The 25191-nt window shown below is 42.1% G+C and overlaps 1 protein-coding gene across 2 annotated transcripts in view; it reads right to left on the bottom strand.

Annotated features, from left to right (window-relative positions):
- Positions 1–25191, bottom strand: part of CWC27 (CWC27 spliceosome associated cyclophilin) — a 212634-nt gene that overhangs the window by 4179 nt on the left and 183264 nt on the right. The window contains exon 14 of one of the 2 annotated variants that reach the window (XM_065599036.1): positions 8437–8553. The exons of the other annotated variant lie outside the window; for it this stretch is intronic. Coding sequence (XP_065455108.1) covers positions 8511–8553 — 43 coding nt within the window. The 3' untranslated portion in view covers positions 8437–8510. Of the gene's footprint in view, positions 1–8436; positions 8554–25191 lie in introns of those variants that run through there. 2 annotated transcript variants of the gene reach the window in all.

Below are 25191 nucleotides of genomic sequence, written 5' to 3'. Positions count from 1 at the left end.
GGTCATCAAATGCAAAAATGAATTTACTACCACTTCATATCACAGGGTAACTACTTTTATTTTCAAGTTTAAATGTTCTCATATCAATGTTGTCTGATGGGCTTTTATTTCTAGTATCGAGTCCTTTTGTCTTGTTTCTATTTGATGCACCTTCCCAGATGAGTTAAATATAATCTTTCCAGAAACTGGGAGTGTTTTTCAAGTTTTCCTATTAGTCACTATGGAGTTTCCTTTTAATACCTATGGTCAGCATGATTGTAGGCCTATTTCTATTTTTGCATTGAAAACTCCTACAGTAAGTTCAGGGAATGCATTCTACGGGATCACAACCTTTAAGATTAAACAGGGAATGCGTCAGTCCTCCAGTTCCACTTTAAACTGAACATGCTTCCTCATTCATAAATAGGCTTGGAAGGCTCAGATTTTTATTGGTAAATGTTGGTAAACCCAGATTTCACCATACAGACAAACCCATGACAAAATGTTTCCATTGATAATCAAAATTTACAATAGACAAAGTCAGAAAAATGCTGCTTGAGAACTTAGGATTTGATTTAAGAATATTTACTCTGTATTATGATGTGATTTTGACAGTTTGTGTTTTAATGCTTATAAAGCTTTAACTTTTTGCATTTCAAATTCTACGGTCATTAAATAAATATTGTCTGACTCCCTTTATTTCTCACGACCATGAAAACTTAAATGGATAAAACTGAAAAAATGCATACATAAAATGGATATTATCTATCAAAATTATAAAACATAAAAATTGAATTCTGCCAAGCCTTTTCTTAGATTAAACTCTAATGCTGCTCTTCAAGCCAACTTTTTCTTTCTACTGTTGATTTGAAATCTTGACCATACTAGTAGTTCTCCATTTAATAAAATTCCCAGTGGTCTGAAAATATCAACATGTTCTGGAGTCATAGATATCTTGTTGGCATACTCAGTGGCAGGAAAGCCTGAAGTTGATCAACTCTGGCCTTATTAGTAGGTGTCACTGAAGTGGGAATTAGTATGGAAGATGTCAGAAAACATGAAATTTTAGGCTAGCCAAAATAAAATCTTTAAGGGAATAAAATTCAGTTGTTCTACTCTACTGAAAAAAGACAAAACAAACCATGCATACGTACGACAAATTTATCAGTTGTAAAACAATGATTTGTACTGACATGTCAGATACTTTTCCACCTTGCAACATGCTGAACTGGATGCGATTTAACTTTATATACTTAAGCGTGGCTATTGATTGTAACATTTTAAATGAAAAAACCTCCACTCCATTAAGAGAGATTTGCTATGTAAAACTGCTATTTTAGAATCGGTTCAAAAGACAACTTTAAAATTTGAAAGTTCCATACAAAAGGTGACAATGTCATTTGCATTCAATGTATAAGAATGAATATAATAGTGGAGTACACTTAAATCTGATATATAAATGTTGTGTTCTGTTTCCTATCTATGGATCCAGTTCTGCAACCACTATTAGTTCACACTTCTGTGAGTAGTCTCATTTAAGTTTTTGGGCACTACTGGCAGCAGCAAGAACTACACTTAAAAGTAATGGCTTCTCTGCATGGGCACTTTAGTCCATACTAACTTGTGTTAGTGAGGATTGAAAAAGCCTGTGTACATGTGATGCAAACCTTTAAAGCACACCCTCTCCCTAGTTGGTGCAAGTTCTGGAGCCCTGTTATCTAAGTGTACTAAATTTGATGCGAATTAAGTTAGTGCAGATTATTGCTCATGTAGACAGAATGCTGCTGCAGACAACTTTGATAGTCCTCCAGCAGCTTTACAATAGTCCTCAAGCAGCTGCTTGCAGTTGTAGTCAGGACCTTGATAATCTAGCCATCTGGGGAGAAATGGGGGTGCAGGCAGCTTTTGTGGTCAAACACTACAATAAGAAACTGTTAGAGGAAATCTTAAAACAGATGGTTGAAAAGGGTCACTACCGAGACGCCTCTCAGTGCTGTATAAAAACCAAACAGCTAAGACAAACATACAAAGACAGCAAGGATGACAGAAGAAGATCCATCGTTGGCCATTTGACCTGTCCATTTTTTAAGGATGGGGAAAGGCATTTTTAGCTCACATGACGGCCTTGCAGAGACTCAATGCAAGAGCACAAGTCGGAGGAGGATGACAATGAGGAGGACAAAGAAGATATCTCCCTGAACAGCCAGGATCTCTTCAGAACTTGGGACCCAGAAAGTGGCCATACAGGAAGCCAGCCCAATTCCCAGTTTTGGACACAAGAAGAAGAACCTACAGAGCCTATCAAGGGGACCTCGGCATGTAAGTAATTGTCCATCTTGTTGTTATGTTTTACTGCTCTGCTAATTTCTTTTCCAAGTGCCCCATGGCTACTGCCATTTTGTGCGGATGTGACCTGGGGGCCTTTCAGAGTTTTTGGCCCAATCACCCAGCCATACTCCCTCTTCCAAACCTGTCCCCCTTCATTCTGTCCTCCCAACATATTTACGAAATGGCAACTGGGCCTGCAAGGCAATCTGTCACATCCTGAGGCCCCAATCGTCAGCTCTTTTCAAACCCATGCCATGCCACGAAATGGGGGCACTTATCCATCTACTAATTCCCTTCTCTCTCCTGCCCAGTGATCACAGCCCTATCCCCAGCCTCTGGATAACACAGGGTATTGGGAACACCAGCAGATGTTCCCATCTGTAGCCCTGCTCCTGTGCTCCCATGGTCATTCCCCGCCCCCGCACAAGCACAGGGCAGTGATAGCACCATCATGTGGAAGCTCAGCATATTCAAGCTATTCAATCCACTTGGCAATGTTGAGCCCTAACACTCAATCTCAGAAGGACAAGCAGCAGCAAAGATAAGATGTTCACTCATCTGTGAATAGGAACTGCCCCCATCCACCACACTTTATTTGAATTTTGAACTTTTTCAATTTAAATCTGTTTGTTTACAATTGTTAGCAAAATGTGTAATGTATTTCATCCTTGGCAGTTACATACTGGCATATATTGAGCAATAAAAAAACCTGAAAATTACAAAGAATCTGCAATCCTAGCATGGTACACACAATAAGTACAAATTTTCATAGGTAATACAAAGAACAACAACATAGGCTCAAGATAAAGAGTGCGACAACATGCCACTTTTACCACCCAAAAAAGCAACTCCAGTGCTCACAATTCAACACCCTGCCCCACCATCCCTCAAACAACTGCACATCTTCAGGCACCAAACTCCAAGTAAGGACAAAAAGCATTTCTGACAGCATTAACCTGGTGGTTTACACTTTTCAGTGGATGCCTTAATGGTTGCCCATGGTGTTCAGCAAATCTCTGTACCTCCACCTCCCATTCATTGTTAAGACTTTCTCCCTTTCACAAATATTGTGCAAAATACAACCCACAGCTATTCTCCTAGGCAGGTTTTGTTCTGCAGCTTCTAACCCAGTCATAAAGACAGCACCATATAGCTTTGTGACTGCCCAACACACACTCCACTGTCATTCTGCAACTACTGAGGCGATAGTTAAACTGTTCCTTTTCTTCTCTCCAATGGCCTGTGAGCAGCTTCATAAGCTAGAAAAGCAGATAATATGCCAAGGTCTCTCACAAAGACTGGAGCAATCTCTACACCATTATTGTTCATAGTGATCCTGGGGGCAAACTTTCCACTATTCATTAAAGGTAACCTGATGTGAGTTCGGAAAGATCCTAGCATTGTGGACCTTTCCAAAACACCCAGCATTTATGTGGCAGTTGACCAGGCCTTGGAGAAATAGTCTTTTCTGTTTATAACCTCCAAGGTCTGATGCGGCAGGGAAAAGATAAGCACTTGGCTCCCCATCAATTGCTCCAATACAGTTTGGGAACCCCACATGTGCAAAACCATCAATAATCTCTTGAGCACCAAGCTGTATAACCTGGTTCAACAATACCTTCTGCACAGCAGTACACACCTTCACGACAATGGCCCCAACAATCAATCTCCCCACGCTGAATGGTTGGCAATGGACCAGTTAACAGTCAGGAGTGGCTGTCTTCCATATGGCAATGGTGACATCTTCCAGATGGCAATGGCAACATCTTCTCAACCGGTATGGGATGCCACATGTTGGCATGCTACTACTGCAGCCCCAGGGCCAATTCAGCACAGATCTCCAAAAAGCTGCCTTCACCACCCTGAAATTCTGTCGCCACTGCTGGTCATTCCAGGTTTGAAGAAAGATTCTCTGCCACCAATAAATGCTGGTTTCCCGGGCCCAGAAATGGCGCTGCACTGTGTGAAGCTGCTCCAGGAAAAGCTTGTGTAGTAGCAGTTCCTCATTGGTGTCCCCCCTCCTCCTCCATCCCCTGCTGCTTCTGGAGGAGCCACTGTTGTAGCCACATCATCTGCTTGATGGCATGGCAGCTGAAGTCCAAAACTAAAGCCACCCAATGCCAACTGCTTATATAAAGCACAAACAGCCTTTGCCTATTTGCAGCTGCCAGCATAGCATATCTGCAGAGCATTCTTTCATCCATGCTTGCCAACAGGAATCTCAACTCAGTGCAAACTAAGTTCCCATATAGACAAGTGCTAAGTGTTTACAGGATTGTGTAACAAGGCTGTTCATGTTTTTAGTAATTTGTATTCATTAGCATGTGTTTGGGAAAGACATGAAATCTTTAAAAAATCAGCATCAGTATGAAAGTTTAATCACAGGAGGAAATATTGTCTTATCATGCTTATATAACATACTAAAACCTGAATGAAAGAAGCCATTTTCCACAAAAGCTTGAAGCACAAACCTGAACATGTAACACTTTTTATGGATAACTTCTCTATAATCACATCTAATTTTCTCATTTAATAAAAATGAAAATGTTTTAACTTGTTTTTCTTTCAACATGTTTGTCTTTAAAAAAACAACAACAAAACATCCCTGACAGCGACTGATTTTCAGCACAATAAACTCCTGACCTATGTGCTTCTATAAATCACTGATTGTACTGAATTGAAAGCTTGCCTACATTTTGCAATGTCCTATGAACATATACATGCATATTTGTTAGACTTGTTCCAATATATAACGTGTCAGTAGGTTATAATTCTGTGCACACTAATAACTCTACAATTTATTTTGTTTATAATATCTAAAATTCAGTACAACTTAATTTGCCCTTGTGGTGACTCATGATTGCAAATTTGTAGTTTAATTCTAAAAGAGACTGAACAATCATTTAGTGTAGTTGACACACTTACTGCATTTGTCTTTTTCTTCTCAACTTATTAAATATGAAAATTAGAGTACTGTTCTCCAAAATTAAGATACAAAAAGAATGACAACATTCTTTGGAAGTGTTACATATACTCTGTATACATTTAATACATTGGTGCTTTTAATTTTAATAGGCAACACCACACATTTGCAGTACAGGACTGATAGAAAACGTGGGATTCTCACACAGGGCTTGTTCCTCAGCTAGCTGGGCTACAGATGCTGAGCTGGGTGTAGACTAAGTACAGTCTACTCCTTTCCCAAGACTGGGGGAAACCAGGAAGGAGATTGTGATTTTGAGTCAGTCTCTATCCTGGGACAGAGGAAAGAGAGGGCCAGGGAGAGAAGTATGAGAATGGCTCTGTAGCCTGGTGGTTAAAGCACTTTTGTATTTAGATAGACTATATGGACCCAAAGAGTCAACGGTGTTAACGACAGGTTTCAGAGTAGCAGCCGTGTTAGTCTGTATCCGCAAAAAGAAGAACAGGAGTACTTGTGGCACCTTAGAGACTAACAAATTTATTTGAGCATAAGCTTTCATGGGCTACAGACCCTTCTTTGGATGCATAGAATTGAACATATATTGAGGAGATATATATACACATACAGAGAGCATGAAAAGGTGGGAGTTGTCTTACCAACTCTGAGAGGCCAATTAAGTAAGAGAAAAAAGCTTTTGAAGTGATAATCAAGATAGCCCAGTACAGACAGTTTGATAAGAAGTGTGAGAATACTTACATGGGGAGATAGATTCAATGTTTGTAACTGCTCAGCCGTTCCCAGTCTCTATTCAAGCCTAAGTTGATTGTATCTAGTTTGCATATCAATTCCAGCTCAGCAGTTTCTCGTTGGAGTCTGTTTTTGAAGCTTTTCTGTTGCAAAATTGCCACCCGCAGGTCTGTCATTGAATGACCAGACAGGTTAAAGTGTTCTCCTACTGGTTTTTGAGTGAACACACCATCTACAGCCTCAGAAACAACTCTGACATCATAATCAAAAAGGCTGACAAAGGAGGTGCTGTCGTAATCATGAATAAATTGGAATATGGTGTTATTATTTAGAGAGCTAGACAGCTCTCTAACACCACATTCTACAGGCCATTATCCTCTGATCCCACTGAGGATTACCTAAAGAAATTACACCATCTGCTAAAAAAACTCCCTGACAAAGCACCGGAACAAATCTGTACAGACACATGCCTAGAACCCCGACCAGGGGTATTCTATTTGCTAACCAAGATCCATAAACCTGGAAATCCTGGACGCCCCATCATCTTAGGCATTGGCACCCTAACATCAGGATTGTCTGGCTATGTGGACTCTCTCCTCAGGCCCTATGCTACCAGCACTCCCAGCTATCTTCGAGACACCACTGACTTCCTGAGGAAACTACAATCCATTGGTGATCTTCCAGAAAACACCATCCTGGCCACTATGGATGTAGAAGCCCTCTACACCAATATTCCACACAAAGATGGACTACAAGCTATCAGGAACAGTATCCCCGATAATGTCACAGCTAACCTGGTGGCTGAACTTTGTGACTTTGTCCTCACCCACAACTATTTCACATTTGGGGACAATATACACCTTCAAGTCAGCGGCACTGCTATGGGTACCCGCATGGCCCCAGTATGCCAACATTTTCATGGCTGACTTAGAACAATGCTTCCTTAGCTCTCGTCCCCTAATGCTCCTACTCTACTTGCGCTACACTGATGACATCTTCATCATCTGGACCCATGGAAAAGAAGCCCTTGAGGAATTCCACCATGATTTCAATAATTTCCATCCCACCATGAACCTCAGCCTAGATCAATCCACACAAGCGGTCCATTTCCTGGACACTACTGTGCTAATAAGCGATGGTCACATAAATACCACCCTATACCGGAAACCTACTGACCGCTATACTTACCTACATGCCTCCAGCTTCCATTCAGGACACACCACACAATCCATTGTCTACAGCCAAGCTCTAAGATACAACCGCATTTGCTCCAATCCCTCAATAACAAGCACCTACAAAATCGCTATCAAGCATTCTTAAAACTACAATACACACCTACTGAAGTGAAAAAACAGACTGACAGAGCAAGACAAGTACCCAGAAGACACCTCCTACAAGACAGGCCCAACAAAGAAAATAACAGAACACCACTAGCTGTCACCTTCGGCCCCCAACTAAAACTTCTCCAGCGCATCATCAAAGATCTATAACCTATCCTGAAAGATGATCCCTCACTCTCACAGATCTTGGGAGACAGACCTGTCCTCGCTTACAGACAACCCCTCAACCTGAAGCAAATACTCACCAGCAACCATACATCACTGAACAAAAACACTGACCCAGGAACCTATCCTTGCAACAAAGCCCGATGCCAACTCTGCCCACATATCTATTCAAGCGACATCATCATAGGACCTAATCACATCAGCCATGCCATCAGGGGCTCGTTCACCTGCACATCTACTAATGTGATATATGCCATCATGTGCCAGCAATGTCCCTCTGCCATGTACATTGGCCAAACCGGACAGTCTCTACGCAAAAGAATTAATGGACAAAAATCTGACATCAGGAATCATAACATTCAAAAAACAGTAGGAGAACACTTTAACCTGTCTGGTCATTCAGTGACAGACCTGCGGGTGGCAACTGTGCAACAGAAAAGCTTCAAAAACAGACTCCAACGAGAAACTGCTGAGCTGGAATTGATATGCAAACTAGATACAATCAACTTAGGCTTGAATAGAGACTGGGAATGGCTGAGCCGTTACAAACATTGAATCTATCTCCCCATGTAAGTATTCTCACACGTCTTATCAAACTGTCTGTACTGATTGTATCTTGATTATCACTTCAAAAGTTTTTTTCTCTTACTTAATTGGCCTCTCAGAGTTGGTAAGACAACTCCCACCTTTTCATGCTCTCTGTATGTGTATATATATCTCCTCAATATATGTTCCATTCTATGCATCCGAAGAAGTGGGCTGTAGCCCACGAAAGCTTATGCTTAAATAAATTTGTTAGTCTCTAAGGTGCCACAAGTACTCCTGTTCTTTTTAAAGGTGTTAACATAACTCAGTCACTGGCCAACATGGTTCGGGTTTAGTATAGAGATCGCAGTCTGCTTAGTAGTATGGCAAACACATAATTAAACATCATTTTTATTAAAATGACCTTTTATTAAAAACACCTTGACAGTCTCTTAGATGGTATTAAAGATTGTAATTGCTGTCTTTTTTGGGGAAAAGAGAAGTTAGTTGAGATGGGTTGTTGCTGTTAAAGTCTGATTCTGCTTCCTAGAAAATAAAACAAGACAAAGACACACAAAAGGGGAAAGAAAGAACAACAAAGATAGAAAATGCACCTTCTATATCTGTGACACTCTGTACCCCACAGCAGCACCCTGGAACCCCCATATTCACGACTGGCATATAATTATGATGTTTTATACAAAGTATGCCTTGTGAGGTGTCATTTTAAAAGTTGATCTGTTGAACACTAGTGTCCTATTGGATTGTATGTACTATCATTGTATGTGAAGTTATGAAGTTTTGCTGTGCATGTGTGATACTGAAATATGTTGTGAGGTTGGGAACACCCACAACCAGTCTTTCAGGTACAACAATGGAGTAGCCAGACGTGCTGATGGCCCATTAAAGGGAAGCCACTGTCCCAAGAACTGTATACAATGGAGACTTGTCAGAGAGAGCGCGTATACAATGGAAACAGCTTTACCCATGTCATAGCAAAAGATCTTTCAAGCAAGCTGGGAGAAACTATGAAGTGGGGAAGTGACATCATGGCTTGGCCTCACTTCCCCCACAACTCAACACTTGGAAATATGTCTGGAGGACAAAGACTTTGAACTGGGGAGAGTGGTCCCAGCTTCTGTATTGAAGATCTCTGATCTGCTAGTACCACCTATCAGGGTGAGACACTGCTCGATTCAAATCTTGTTTAGTTTATAACTCAGATTGTGAATTTACTTTTATTTCTTAGGTAACCAACTTTGATCTGTATCAGAGGGGTAGCCGTGTTAGTCTGAATCTGTAAAAAGCAACAGAGGGTCCTGTGGCACCTTTGAGACTAACAGAAGTACTGGGAGCATAAGCTTTCGTGGGTAAGAACCTCACTTCTTCAGAACCTCTTGCATCTGAAGAAGTGAGGTTCTTACCCACGAAAGCTTATGCTCCCAGTACTTCTGTTAGTCTCAAAGGTGCCACAGGACCCTCTGTTGCTTTTTACAACTTTGATCTCTACGCCTACTACTTATAATCACTTAAAATCTATCTTTCTGTAGTTAAAAAATCTGTTTTATATTTTATCTAAAACAGCGTTTTTGTTAAAGGGCTTGGGAAATCTCAGCTCAGTTTACAAAGGCTAGTGTGTGTCTTCTCCACTTCAAGGGAGGGGCGGACTGGGTAATGAGCTTACATTGGTCAGGCTTCTGACTAGAGCAAGACAGTATAGTTCTGAGGGTGCAGGGCTGGGGAACTGGGGGGAATTGGCTCGAGTCTCTCTGCTGTTGGTTCATGAGTGGCTGAGAGAAGCATTCATGTAACTCAGTCCCTGCCTGTGGATATCTGTAACTACAGTACCTGCCAGAGGTTTGTAGCATCAGTGTGAGGGATACCCCAGGTTGGTAGGGCAAGGGCTCAGTGGTCCCACAGTTCAGATTGCACCCTGGGAATCCCGTCACAGTGTCTGGTGTTTATTTTCACTTACAACCTCACTGGTGGAAAAACAGGCATGAGAGAGTCTTGTCAGCCACTCTGAGACCTGGTAAACTTGTACCTACATTGTTTCGGTTGCATTTAACTGCCTCTTTCTGGTCATAGGCTTACAGCAGTGTAGCAAAATATACCATCTTGGCTAGCTAAGCCAGAAAAAATAAGAGGGATAGGACAGAGAAGAAATAAGATGGGGAAGGGAAAGGACAAAAGGAAGGAGGAGGGAACACAGTCTCACTACTCCACTGGTGTTCAGGATTCAGTCGGAACTGGTAGAATTGGCGGAATCATCTGGATCCCGCTCTTTGGCCTGGTCTGGAGCTCTCAGGATCAGGACGAAGGTCCATCATCGCAGGAGATGGTGGTGGTGGCAGCCATGATAGTGAAGCTAACCCCAATGGCTAATTTTTCTCCCAAAGTATCTTTCTTTAAAGACCACAAAAGGGAATAATGGGTGGAATAGCCTGTCCTCCCATCATTTTGTCCACAATAGGTCTAATTTCTGACACACCAATTTTGGTTCATTGATTTCTGGTTCCATGTGTTTCTTGTTTCCCAAGCATGATCTTAACATCGTCCTTGAGTTATATCTATACTCCTTTTTGTTTGGACCAATCCAGTCTGTCTTGCTTTTGCACCTTTTACCATCATTTGTTGTTATAGGTAGCTAAATTATGTCATCCTATGAACGTAGTACAGTTGAGCTCACAATTAGGGTAAAACTGGAGGTCCAATGCTCACAACAGCACTCCCCTGGGAGGTGGGAGACCCAGAATCCAGTCTCCCTGCTCCAACAACTTTTTAGATCATTTATCCACAGAGGAACAACTTCAACAGGTGAGACAGAGAGCCCCCACATCAGAATATCCCATAATCCACTGGTTAGAGCACTCACCTGAGAGCTGGTAGATCCTTATTAAAATCCCCTCTCCGCTCAAATGGAGCGGGGACTTGACCTGAGGATCACCATCTCCCAAGTGCGTATGCTAACCACTGGGCTGAAAGTTATGAAGGAGATCTTTCTCCTGCTGTTGCTGTTCTTTTGCTCCTTGCAACAGTAGAGGAGGTGCCTAACCCCAAGAGTTTGCAACTGAGAATCTCAACCAGAGGGAGGCACAGAACTCCCTGAAAGGTGTAGAGTTAGGGGCACAACCCTCACCTTGGCATCTCCCATTGGTTAATTTAGTCAAGGAGCCGCCTAGTGTATTGGCTTTTGTGAATGTCATTCAGAGGTGCCTTTCTTTCCGCATTCATTGTATAGGGAGCCCAGGTGCCTAGCTCACACGTTGTGAATTCCAGTGATTTGCTAAGTATCAGAAGGGGTAGCCATGTTAGTCTGGCTCTGTAAAAACCGACAGAGAGTCCTGTGGCACCTTATAGACTAACAGACGTATTGGAGCAGCACAAGCTTTCGTGGGTGAATACCCACTTCGTCAGACGCATGACGTCTGTTAGTCTATAAGGTGCCTTTGTCATTTTTTAGTGATTTGCTAGGCACCAAAAAATTAGGCATGGTGATGCTTAGTATCTTTGCATCTATCTTGAACCTAGCTCCACATTTGCATTGCCAAGCAATTGGCTAAGTATTCTGTTCAACAAATATGCAGGTCGTCTTAAGAAAATTTTACATAGATCAAAACCCTATATTTTTTTGTGAAACAGCTAGTTGCCCAGATAATTTGTCTACAGTCACTGTGCTAATGGCTCTACTTTTTCATCTCCCAGAGTTATTACTTTGAAAACCCCACTCTGCAACTTATGCTTATCACCAGTAGCTGACAGTTCACTCTATGCTATTATGACACACAAGCCAACCATTTGTTTTCTTCTGTATTTGAAAAGTGGAAGAAATCAGTTTCTTTGCAGAAGATTCTAGAAACAGATGAAGCAATTTACATTTTCAGCTCACAGCTGACTTCTAATAGAGAGCTTGCTGAAAACATGTGCCAAAATATTCAGACCAAGGAGGTAGATCAGGGGAAAACTATGGCTCGTGGGCCAGATCCAGCCCATCAAAACTTTGGACCAGGCCCACAGGATTGCCACCCCCGTGGTGCTGCGGGGCTAAGGCAGGCTCCCTGCCTGCTCTGGTCCTGCACCACTCCCAGAAGCATCCAGCACCACATCCCTGCGGCCCCTGGCGGAGGGGGGAAGGGGCAGAGGGCTCGGTGCGCTGCCCTTGCCTGCAGGCACCGCTCCCCTCCCCCCGCAGCTCCCATTGGCCGGGAACGGGGAACCGTGGCCAATGGGAGCTTCAGGGGAGGTACCTGCAGGCGAGGGCAGCACGGTGAGCCCTCTGACCCCCCCCCTCCCAGGGGCCACAGGGACGTGGTGCTGGCTGCTTCCGGGAGCAGCATGGGGTCAAGGCAGGCAGAAGCCTGCCTTAGCCCCACTGTGCTCCGCTGCCATCCTGGAGCTGCTCAAGGTAAGCAGTGCTGGGCTTGAGCCCACAGCCCGCCTGCACTGCAACCCCCTGCCCTGAGCCCCCGCTGCACCCCACACTCCTCCTGCACCCCAACCCCCTGTCCTCAGCCCCCTGCTGCACCCCTCCTGCACCCCAACCCCTTGCCATCAGCCCCTTCCTGCACACCACACCCCCTCCCACACCCCAACCCACTGCCCCAGCCTTACATTCATGGCCCTGCATGCTATTTCCCCACCCAGATGTGGCCCTCAAGCCAAAAAGTTTGCCCACCCCTGAGCTAGATACACAAATGGGCTTATGTGCCCAAGTCCAACAACTAGATGCCGCCGACATTCTCAACCCCCCCGCTCAGCTGCCACTTAACCTTGCAGGTGCCTAAAGTCTCCTACCATCTAAGTCTCCATTGGTAGGCTAGTGTTCCAGTGAAGAACTCAGCTGCATATAGCGAAGGGAACAAGTTCTGCCATCTTTCATTTTGAGTGCCTTCAAAATTTTTGCACACCAATGTCTGCATGTCAAAATCAGGCCACTGTATATCTACTAAAGCTAAAAGCACAAATATGAATTTTACCTAAAAGTAGGTGCATATACAAAACAGAGACTGGCTAACAATGTGGCTGTTGCTTCCGCTATCAAGAGACACTGAGATAAGCAAGCCACAGCTTTTCACATTCTAATTAACAATAGTCCCTCTATGGACCTGAGAGTTAAACTCCCACTAGCAGACATATACACGCCTAGAACATGTACAAAAACTACAAATCCCTTCCACTTTTAGATCAAATAAGTTCACCACAGTGAATATTACAATAAATACCAAAGACATGAATATTGTAAATTACCATCACTATATTTTATATGGATTGTCAGTTCACTCCGTCAGTGAGGTAAAAGAGAAAACAGCTGGGGTTTATAATATTCTGATCACTGTTTGAATATACTTTTGGATATAACTACAAGGATTTCTAAATAATTTGTTAGCTATAGCCTAACATGGAACTTAATTTTCTTCTATTGTTTATGTTCCTTCAGTCCACTGCTGACCACAAGCAAAATGCCACTTTTTTCAGAGTGATATTCAGATTCCTCTTTCTTTAAATTATGCCCTGCTTATAACATAAAACTTTCCTGAAAATACTGTGAAATCAGAGTATTCAGAAAGTACAAGCATGAATAACAGAGAAAATGTTGCAACATTTTCCTCCTGTCACCCTCATGATATATAGCCAGGAGATAGAATTGTAGCCCATATGAACAGACAGACAAAACAGATGAGTGAGTCCACAGATCAAAGCAAAAGAGGTTTCTCTTCCTAGGAAAAAAAAAGTTAGCTGTTCTGGAAGAATGAACTCACTGGCACTCTTTTCACTTCCAGCAGAGTAATGGGTGGCATAAGAAGAGGAGAAACAGAAGAGACCAAAAAGAAAAATAAATTGAGGAAGAAAGGTAAAGAATGAAAAAGGAAAAGAATGAGTAACAAAAACAAAGAGAATAAAAGGAGGCTGACCAAAATGCAAATAATGGAAAATAAAAAGGAAGAAAAGGGTAAAAGAATGAAAATTGGAAACAAGCAAAGAATTCAAATCAAGGAAAGAAAATGAGAGAAAACACAGGACTGAGACACAAAAACAAACAAACAAAATAAAAACCAGAATGGCAAAAGAAATGTGAAAAACCAGAAGGTTTTAAAAGAGGAAATGTTACAGAAACGTAAAACAAAACTAAGCCTGCAGCCCCTCTCCTCTGAGCTGATGTACCACAGCTAAGAACAAGGCTCTCAGAACTGCTCTGGCTGCCAGTATACACCAGTGCTCCCACCATTGCTAGTACCAGTGGAGCTGATCTGGTGTTACAGCAAGTGAGAGAACTGTACAAAAATCTGAGTGTAGGCACAGCCCTGGTTTACTGGGATAGGCAATAAATGTGCCCTGTTTCCAGAGTCTGCCTTAGGGAAAACGGTGCCCTGGGAGAACTTTCTTTGGCGCCCTTTATGTCCTGTTTCCCCAGCAGTGGACGGCCGCTCAGCAGGTGGAGCAGCAGCAGGTGGAGTGATGGTGATGTTGCAGGTGTCATGCTGCTGGGAGGGTGGAGAGGGTAGGCACATGAGTGCCTGGCTCCTGCCCCAGAGCCCCTTTTATCCCCTCCCACTGCCTCCCAGGTGGGCATAGCCCTTCTGCAGCCTCTTGACCACGGCGGTCACCCATGTTGGCCACCCATAAGACTGGCCCTACCGGTTCCTAAGGCAGCTTGCATCCACCACTATTGCTCCTTGCAATAGAAGGCTCTAGAGGAGTTCCATCACCATTTCCATCTGTCATATCTTAACATTATCTAGGTATCCATTTGGCTTTGGATGCTATACCCTGTGTGTGTGCACCCTGTGTGTGTGCGCACACACACACACACACACACACCACAAACTTCTACTTCCAAAATAGTTAAACTATTTTCCTGAAAGCTCGTGGAGAGAGGGAGGGAGAGCGCGCGCAAGCGTGTTAATCTCTGTTCTTAAATGCTTGGGAGGTGCTTAGATACTAGAGTACTGGGGGGGGGGGGGGGGGAGTACACAAGTACTAGGTACACATAAGTACCTAGACCAATAGACACCAAATCTGAACCTTACCTGAATACATCTGCTGGAGTGTGGTCTCATTTGTTTATGTGAGCCACTTGGTGTTGTAAAAACCATGTCCCCATGCAGCATTTCGCCAGAACTTGCTACTTTCTGTCCATCCATCCATGCACCCACAGTATCAAGCTATGAAAGCCCTTACCCTAGTAGCACCCATTCCGTTGCCACAGAAGCAATATGGTCTCTCCCTATATCATGTTTCCATACATCATGGACATATTTTACCAATCACCATCTTATCATTTCCATAAGTTTTGCAGTTCACTGACACTAATTATCTATTGTCACATAATTCAATTGCTGACTTAACTGTCCACTGCCAACTGATTTTACTTTATCTGTCTTGTTACACTGTCCTTAGTTTCACCTCTGCCCATTCCTGTGTTCCTCTTCCCCACTATCAGATTACCTCTGCTCTCCTCCAAGTTCTTGGCTGTCACAGAACCTTCCAGCTCCCTTGCTTCAGTTTCACTAAATTGACAACTTCATTAAAAAGAATGAATTAAGGCTCTTTTGCTCACAGACAGCAGAATACTAATTTTCAGTCACTACATAAAGATGTTAAAAATATTAATCATGGTGAGTACCACATGTCCTGGAATGGTTAGAAAAACATTTCCAACATCTGTTGAATTGTATGCTTTTCTAATCATCCAGACTACTGAATTAATGCTGAGGCAGAATGAAAACTGAAGATAATACTGAGAAAATCATCACACAATATATTGATAAGGAATTTTAAACCAAAATCATTGTGTTTTTAGTCCTCTATATAAAATGATTAACTTGTAGAACTGGCTTTATTATTCCATATCCCAAGACAATAATGAATAGTTTTTATCTCTTTTAAAGAAACATAGCTCATTAATAAATTAGCCTTAATTTAGTAGATGGAACTAGCATATATTTTTTCGGATTTTAGACTGACCTCAGAGGATCATTATAATACTGACTCACAGAAATCACCTTAAATTGTCATTACAATTTCAGTCTAGACAAAGGTGCAATTTAAACACTGTTGGTGGGCTACATTACTTCTGAAAGACCTGAAAAGCTGAGAGCATATTAAAAAAAGCAAACGGTGTATTTACTTAATAAAAAGGCAATAGACTTTGAGTACAAAAACTGTGAAAAATAATCAGTCGAACTAAAATAAAGGATGTACAGTGTCTAAAGTCCAAACAAGAAGAACAATTACTGAATAGAAAATAATTCAAAACTAAAAATCTTGGGCTATTATTAAGGTTCATGCACAGAGCAAAAATTATCCAAATTTTACGTAAGGAAAACTGAAAATTTAATTAATAAACTTATATCTGTATTAAAGTCAGATCGTAGATGTCTCATAGCATTGACTAGCACATTGGAAGGGAATACTGTATATAACAACCACTGGCGAAAGATCAGATCAACTTACTTTCTTCAGAATATTTAGCATATAACCCCAGAAGAATGACTAAATATATCCATTTGGATCAGTTAATCAACAACTCTTGTTACTACTTCCTTTAGAGGCAGAAAAGACTTTGGTCTAGGCTGAATGAACATTTTTCTTTGAAGTGTTGAACAGATGATATCACCTAGGCTTGCTTGTTGAAGTAGTTCATTTTACTACAAGTAGTTCACTTTCCAGGTGACTCCACTGCCAGAACGTATGCTGGAGGAAACAACATTATCACACCAGCAATTTGTGGGTCCTCTAAAATATAAAGGAAGGACCCTGAAAAAAATGTTTTTTGTGTGTTTTCTCCTGGCCTGAGCCTGCAGCATAAGATATACATATCTTTCTGGACAAGTACTTTTTCAGGGATTCTTAACATAATATTCAGCTCAGATATTTTCATCAAATTACATGAATTCTCAGTTTTCACCACAAAAGTATTTATTGCAAAATTAAAATTTAGAATTTGGAACATTATGTAATCTCCAGGTTAAAACTGCAAATCGTCTATTGTTTGCAAAGAACAAGGTTGATGAGGGGGAAAAAAAGGATTTTCTTTATAAGGACTAATGCACCAGAGGCTTGTTGCCTCATTTTTAATTTTTTTTTTTAAATGTTACTCAACATGGTCATTAAGGACTATTTTTCTCTTAAAATAAGATTCAAGTTGCGAGTAACTGCATTTATCCATAGGAAGCCCATTAGGTCCAAAAGACGTGACATGATGCTAGTGAGAAAAATGTGACTATTTTGGTTTTGTAATGACCTCAGAATCACCCACATGTAAAAACAACAGCGATTTAGGCTCTCTCTACAGCATGGAGACTACAGCTCCTAACCCAAAAGGGAGTTGCATGGGCGTCACTAGATTATTTTAGGGGGGTTGTAGTATCGACATTCTTACTTCTGCGCTGCTGCCTTCAGAGCTGGGTGGCTGGAGAATGGTGGCTGCTTGCCGAGGACCCAGCTTTGCAGGCAGCAGCACAAAAGTAAGGGCAATACCATACCATACTTCAGACCTGGGCTCCCAGCCAACAGGTGCTGCTTTCCAGCTGCCCAGCTCTGAAGGCAGTGCTGCTGCCGGTAGCAGTACCACAACTCCTTTTTGAGTCAGGACCCCATCAATTACAACACCATGAAATTTCAAATTTCAAATTTAAATAGCTGAAATCATGAAATACAAGATTTTTAAAATCCTATGACTGTGAAATTGACCAAAATGGATCGTGAATTTGGCAGGGCCCTACTTATCAGTAATAATCCACACATACAACATATGTACTGCATTTCCCTATCCTCCTTCACAAAGTATGCTAAGTAGTTTGATGAAAGAAGAGGGGTGCTTTAAACAGAGAACACATGCTTGTAGAACAGATCAGAATGGAATACTCTAATGTAAATTCCAGATTTTGTCCCAGACAGTGTACAAATGTAGAGAAAATTTACAGCGTTTACTATAAGAACATGTCATTCCGGAACAAACCAGTGATGCATCTAGTCTAATATCCTGTCTCCAGCAATAGCCTGTACAGTACCTGATACTTCAGAAGGCAGCAAATCCCCTCCCCAAATGAGCCCAGCCAACTGTGCAACACTATATCATGTGGGCCACAGGATGGGGAAGAGGGTAGGGTTTCCTTGGAACAAAATCACATTCCATTTAAACTGCACTCTGTTCTAGTTTTCATAACTTAAAATTCAAAATTTTATTTAGCAGACCCTCACCCCTCAAAAATTCTGTATATAGCTAAATGCATGTTGCCTACATATGTTACAAAGCCAGATAACGTTGTGAGTGTAGGTAGGCAAAAATGGTATACAATACCTCGGACGCTTAAATTGGGCTGTTAGACACTGAAAATATATTATTTCTTCGTCTTTCACTAGCTTAACAATAAATAAACCATAAGATTTTGAGGCAGTAAATGCAATGCTAGACATCCCTAGAGTAAAGCGTGGATCATCTTTGAATGTGTTAAGTGAACAAGGAGCCAAATCCAAGCCCAGATGCCTGGCCCAAATAAACTTAGACATGGAGAAATAAAAACTGTATTTCTCTGGCATGGACAACTGCTAGAAACATTAGCAATAAGTAGTATAACTTTGGCAGAAGGACCATTTTGATCAAATACAATCTTCCACACATTCAACAGTGGGAGAACAATTAAATAATGGAGGTTTTGATCATATGCTGGCAGTGTGGGGCTGGGGTGGGGCAAGGATGAGGAAAAAAAGGGATTTACTGCCCTTTTTTTTTTTTTTTTTTTACCAGCTTAGTGGCAATAAAAAGAACCAAATAAACATTTATTTTTTGCCAAACAGAGTAGAAACCCCCCTCTTTCCAATGTGTTTTTAATACAGATCTCTGGTATTAATTTATTCTGTAAAGGGGCCTGTAGCAATCAAAGAAATATTTTGATAATTCCTTTTTTAAAGGTAGCTTGGTAAATCAATAGCCTTAGCAAGAGAGATCCAGTATGGGGCCTGATTTTCCAGTCTAGCCAAGGTACGTTGGCTTCAGTCTGAAAAGGAGGGGAACAAACGCGACTCTAATCCATCTTTGTGTTCATGAACTGGAGCAGCATTTTCTCTTTCATTCCCCAGGCTAGAGTAGGCATGACAAAGCAGTCTGACTCTTGGTTTTCAGGAACTGACTGCTGAGAGCACACTTACCAAACTGAGCCCCAAAAGCAACATAGGCAAGGGAACATCTAGTTTGTGAATCCCACTAGGGTTTTGGTGTGAGTTAGGTACTGAGTTGCTGGGTCCTGTCCAGCTCTAATTAGGACACAGAATGCCAGGAGACCTAGCAATTTGAAGGTTTGGTTTCAAAGCTGTTTCTGAATCAAGTAGACAGTGCTGAAGATATCCCGGAATCTGTGCTAAGCCAGGTAGATCTTTGTGATAATACAGCCTGTAACTGGACATGATCTGCTGACTTTTCTAGGTTTATCCTCAGTCTTAGAGATTGAACAAGCTGTCCACGTGTTGCACAGAGGAGACTGGAGCTCTTCTTGCAACTTTGCTTTTATGAGCAATATGGAAAGATGTGGACACCTTGCCTTCTTAGGTGAGTTGCTGGCACTTTAACACATTTGTTAAGTACTTGTAGATCAGTAGATAAAAATGAAAATTGGACTAATTGAAATTTCCTCCTGCAAAACAGAGGAATTGTCAGGATTACTACCTATAAGGAATGGTGGCTCTAGACCTGGAATTGGACTCAAAACCTGTGATGGAGTATGAGGAGACAATTAATTGGGCAACACCATAGAATTCAATATCCACACCAAAATGTGCTTCTGCCACACAGAATGTAGTTCCTGTGACAGCTGCAATAGATCTCTTAGCACCAATGGACTCATGGTTCCAGTCTTCTTGGAACCAGAAGAGGCGTGTACACAGTCTTGAGAATGCTGCTGCTATCTTTTCTTGCTCTTCTCATAGATTCTTGGCACCAACGAAGAGCATCTTGGACCAGGGTCTGGGATTAGTATAGGTCCCTACAAGATAGTGTCAAAAAGGCCCTGAGAAAGTGTCTTTTAGCACCAGATTCTTTTTTTTAACACTTCCAGGAGTGTGGAGAAAGAGGTGGAATCAGTTCAGAGTCCAGATCCATCTTACATTTAATCTGTTCCATAACTGCATCCCCTTGATTGATAACGCTTTATCCTCAGCTCTCATGCACTTCGGTGCAGGCTTTGTGTTGTACCGAGGAGCACAGGCATTCCATGGCAGTTCATACATTGAAATGAAGTCTTTAATGTAGCTGGGACTTGATCCATTAATTGCCTTGAAAATTAGGACCAAAGCCTGGAACTGTCATTGGAAGCTGACTGGGAGCAACTAGAGGGACCTGAGCATGGTTCTGATGTGCTCACAGTGGCCTAATCAATGGAGGGTGGGGAACCACATTCTGTACTAGCTGGAGCTGGTGCATCATGTTTACTTTCATCCTCAGATACTTTTAATTACAGTAATCCGTGGTAGGTGGAGATAACAAATGTATGGATCACTGTGACCCGGTCCTCTTCTCCTATCTGGCTGTCCAAGGTTAGTGAAGAGTCAAACAGGACCCCAAGGCTTCACAGCACTTTGATGAATGGGGGCTGCATGCCTTCAATAGAAGGTGGAAACAGCATCTTGACTAGTTCTTCAAAGCATTTCCCCTTTCTGACTAGTGTCACTTAACTCTGGCCTGGATTCAGCTTGTACTAACTGCTCTTCATCCATAAACTTATTTCTTGTAGGTGATCTGATATTTAGTAATGGTGGTGGTTGCATCAGTTGACCATGAGATATATAGCTGAATATCATCAGCATACTATTCACAGCCAAACCCAACACATCTCACTATCTCTCCCATTGGTGCATGTAGATATTGAAGAGAAGAGGGGATAGTAGGGATCACTGTGGGACCCCACATATGAAGGCCTTTAAAAGAGAAGGAACAGTCACACTTCATCACTCTGTAGAGAGGAACAACTGAAGCCAATGTGATTGGTTTTGTCCTATCTACTGCTGTACCCTCGATGATCTCTGAGAGAGAAAAGAATGAAGCTATAGCTCCACCTGCTCCTTTCTATGGCGGGGGTGGCCAAACTTACAGGTCCTCCGAGCGACATACAACAATCTACAGAAGTTCGAGAGCCGGGGCACATCTGCCTGGGGCCGGGACTTGGGGCTTCAGCCCAGCTCCTGATGAAGCCCTGAGCCCCAGCAGGTGCTGCCTGCTAGGCAGAAGCTCCAAGACCCCCTTCCCCGCTGGGCAGAAGCCTCTACTCCACCCTGCTGCAAGGCAGAGGTCTTGCGCTCCGCCCTCTCAGTCTGATATGTGGAGAATTGAGGGATGTGGGTGGGCTCTGTGAGCCGCACTTTAACCGTAAAAGAGCTGCATGTGGCTTGCGAGCCACAGTTTGGCCACCCCCGCTCAAGGGTCAGCAGGTAAGTAAACAGGACCTCATGATCAATGTTATTGAGGGCAGCTGATAGGTTTAATATCAGCATGGACACCTGATGCTGATATACCACCATCAAGCAATGCAAAAACTGCAGTCTCTGTGCAAAGCACCCAAGTCTGTACCTAGACCCACCTACAAGCTTCAGCCAAAGCAATCTGACTTAGGCATCTAGGTGCTATGAGAGTTTTCTTGCCAAAACCTAAAGCACAACATGGACTACTGATTTCATAGATATGGTCATATGAGTATCCTTTCTATCATTATGTATGGTATATTTATATGCAGTAGAAGGTTTTTTGAATTATATGGCTACAGATAGAGTCCATTGCTGGTTGTAAAAATTTGAGACTCCTTGAATTTTGTAGAGAAGAATGGATTCTGCTGCTGCAAACAGTACATGTAATCACTGCCACAGAACGGTCATAAAGTTCTAAGGACCTCAGTATATGTCCTGGTAAGGATTCCTAAATTTAAAATTAAAACTATATCATGTATTTCTTTTTAGCTCTCTTAACAACACTTCTTCAACTGCCTTGTTAGACAGTAAAATCTGGTAATAATTATCAAACACCATGCACACTATTTACAATAGAGTCATATTTCTTTTTTTGCATAAAAAAGTAGAATGCTGCTGAAAAGTACCCAAATGTCTGCTGTGCTCCATGCCAATACAGCAGCTTAGCCAAAAATGCAAAGAGAAAAGTTTGCCAAATAAAAGAAAACATAACAAATTGGTAATGGTTTCTATCTTGACAGAAAACTAAAATTATGCCTCAATGTGTGGCCACTCATGTGGACACATAAAAATATCTTAGAGACAATAATTTTACCTCAGATAACACACCCTGACAGTAGAGCACAGCATACTGGCTAGCTTTCACTTCCCTTAAAAGCAGCAGCCATGACTGACAAAATGGCCTAGGAATCACATAATTTATGCCTATCACACAAGCACATGCCATGCACTCATAATATTTACTACAAATCATCTTAAGTACAAACACTGCCTTTGGAGGGGTGGGTTGCAAGTAAGAGACAAGGAATTTTTAATGCGAATTTGCCACAACTGGATCAGTCCCAGTCCAGCTGAGGACACTGAAAGAAAAGGAAAAGAAAGAGCAAACCTTTCTCCCAATAAAACAAAGTTTAATTTTAGTTTCCAAAACATTCTAGTGTTGTGTATATATATAGTTTATATACTGCTTAGGGCTTATCTACATTGCTCCGCTTTGTGTACTACAGGAGTGCAGACCTTGCTAGTGCAAACTTAAAGGTTTATGTATTACTGTGGGCCAGGATTGTATGTAACCTCTCGAGGCGGGAGATGTGACAGATGTGAGTCCAAGGGTTTCAAAGGACTACACTGAACAATGTGCCAGACAAGAACAGACTTTTGAAACAGAAAGTGTTAAGTGGTTTTCCTGGGGAATATTTAGGGGGAAGTGATTTCAAATGCTCCATCTTTGGTTATACAAAAACCCAATCTTTTGAAACTATGCCCTTTGGAGAGGGTCTTGTCTGCTGATTACCTGTTACCGAAGACCAAGTTCAGAGGCCTGAGCTGTATAAAAAAAATGGCTGCTCTGCCCAGTTTGGGTTCTGGTTCTGAATCTGAGACAGTTATGAACTTATAACCACGGGGAAAACCTACCACAGTCCCAGGTTGGAGTTGGGTTGACTTCTGGTAAGCTTTTTAGCATATGTGATTATTTTATGGTTGAATAGGTTTTCTCTGTAATGTTCAAGAATAAACATGCTTGCTTATAAAGAGCTGTTGTGTGGTAAATTATAACTACGGGCAATTGCGCTGTTCATAACCTCTAGAAAGAAAGCAAAGCACAGACACTGGACTTTTGGGTGGTCTGGCTTGCTGGGGATATCACTGTAGGCTAGGAATTGTGCAGCCTGGAAAAAGCCCAATCAGGAGGGATAGAGATACAGGTCTCTGCCCAAGAGAGATGACAGCTGAGGAGCCAGGAGCCTAGACTGGAAGCCCTGAGGGACCATGAAGAGGAAATACAGATATAGTTGCCTTGAACTGTGACACATATTTACACAAAACTGGTGTAAATTGTCACTGCTCCTTTTAAGTCTGTGGAGCTATACCAGGGGTGGCCAAACTTACTGGCCCTCTGAGCTGCATACGACAATCTTCAGAAGTTTGAGAGACAAGGCACACGTTGTGGGCCGGGGCTTGGGGCTTCAGCCCCGAGGGAGGTGCATCATGGGGCTTGGAGCTTCTACTGGGCTGAAGCCCCGAAACCCACTTCCCCGCTGCAAGGCAGAGGTCCCAAGCTTCCCTCCCCTCCCCCAGTCTAATGGATGAAGAACGGGGTGAGGGCATGGGGGCCTCCGCGAGCTGCACTTTAATGGTAAAATAGCCAGATATGGCTCATGAGCCACAGTTTGGCCACCCCGGAGCTATTCACTAGCTGAGGATGTGCTTCCTGGCTTATTAAACTAACAAACTTAGGTATTTCCAAAGTACGATGATGTCAAAAAGCATGGAAATAGTCATAATAGTAAAAGAATACTGGCCCATATATTTCTGTAGAAGAAATGCCCCCTGTGAAGTGAGTATATGGTTCTGGAAGTCAGGACTTCCTAATGTCAACAGTAAAGCAAAAATCAACTCCCAGTGACAGGAATGGAAAATGCAGTAGGAATGGGGCATGCCAGTGTGGCTCCTTCTGCTAATATATTTATATATCTTGCGAATACATGTGAAGATAAATAATAAATATGCTATTACACAGATTGGCATAGGCATAAACACTTTACTCATATATACATAGTATATAAAGAAGTGATGAGCAAAAGTTTCACACGAATATCTAAAAGTTAGGTGGTTATTTTTACTACCCATAATCTGACAGGTCCTGGCTCTCTTCTTCCTTGGGTCACACCTCGTCCCTATCAATAGGCCGTGGTTCCCCTAAATTCTGATGCTACTCACCAGCCTCTTCAAAGGGGCATTGTCTGCTCTTTTCTTCTTTCCAAAGCAGCAACAAGGAAGTAAGATATTGATATCACTTAGCTGAATCCTGCTATACTAGCTCACTGCAAAGTTGGTGGCTCTGTAGCTTCTGAAAAGTATGCTTGAGTGAGTACGATTACATTAGTTGCTTTTTTCTCCTGCTGATAATAGCCCACCTTAACTGATTACGCTCATTATCGTTAGTATGGCAACACCATTTTTTCATGTCCTCTGTGTATATATATCTTCCTACTGTATTTTACACTGCATACATCCGATGAAGTGGGCTGTAGCCCACGAAAGCTTATGCTCAAATAAATTTGTTAGTCTCTAAGGTGCCACAAGTACTCGTTCTTTTTGCTGATTCAGACTAACACGGCTACCACTCTGAAACTTGTCACATTAGCTGTGGAATTTCAGATGCAGGTAATGTACATTTGCATGGGATTAAAGTACAGAATATCACTAAGGGCTTGTCAATACAGTGATTTAGTGCATGGCAAGTCAGAGGGTGAATCTACAATGCTGTAGCCTGCTGCATACTAAGTGGCAATGTGTTGCTTGCACTAAAAGTTCCCTAGTTTTTTCAAAATAGCAGTAGATTAAAGCGTACTAGGGAACTTTTAGTGTACAGCAGCAGGGTCCACATAGCCATTTAGCACATGGCAGGCTAGTGTGCTGTAGACTTGCACGCTGGCTTGCTGTGCATTAAATCACTGTATAGACATGAACTAAATTTGAAGGAAGCAGAATCTCAGCTGAGATGCT

This window comes from Chrysemys picta, chromosome 6, assembly GCF_011386835.1.
Source record: "Chrysemys picta bellii isolate R12L10 chromosome 6, ASM1138683v2, whole genome shotgun sequence".
Classification (NCBI taxonomy): domain Eukaryota; kingdom Metazoa; phylum Chordata; order Testudines; family Emydidae; genus Chrysemys; species Chrysemys picta.
Note: the sequence above shows the minus strand (reverse complement) of the source record. Positions and strands in the feature narration are given on the sequence as shown.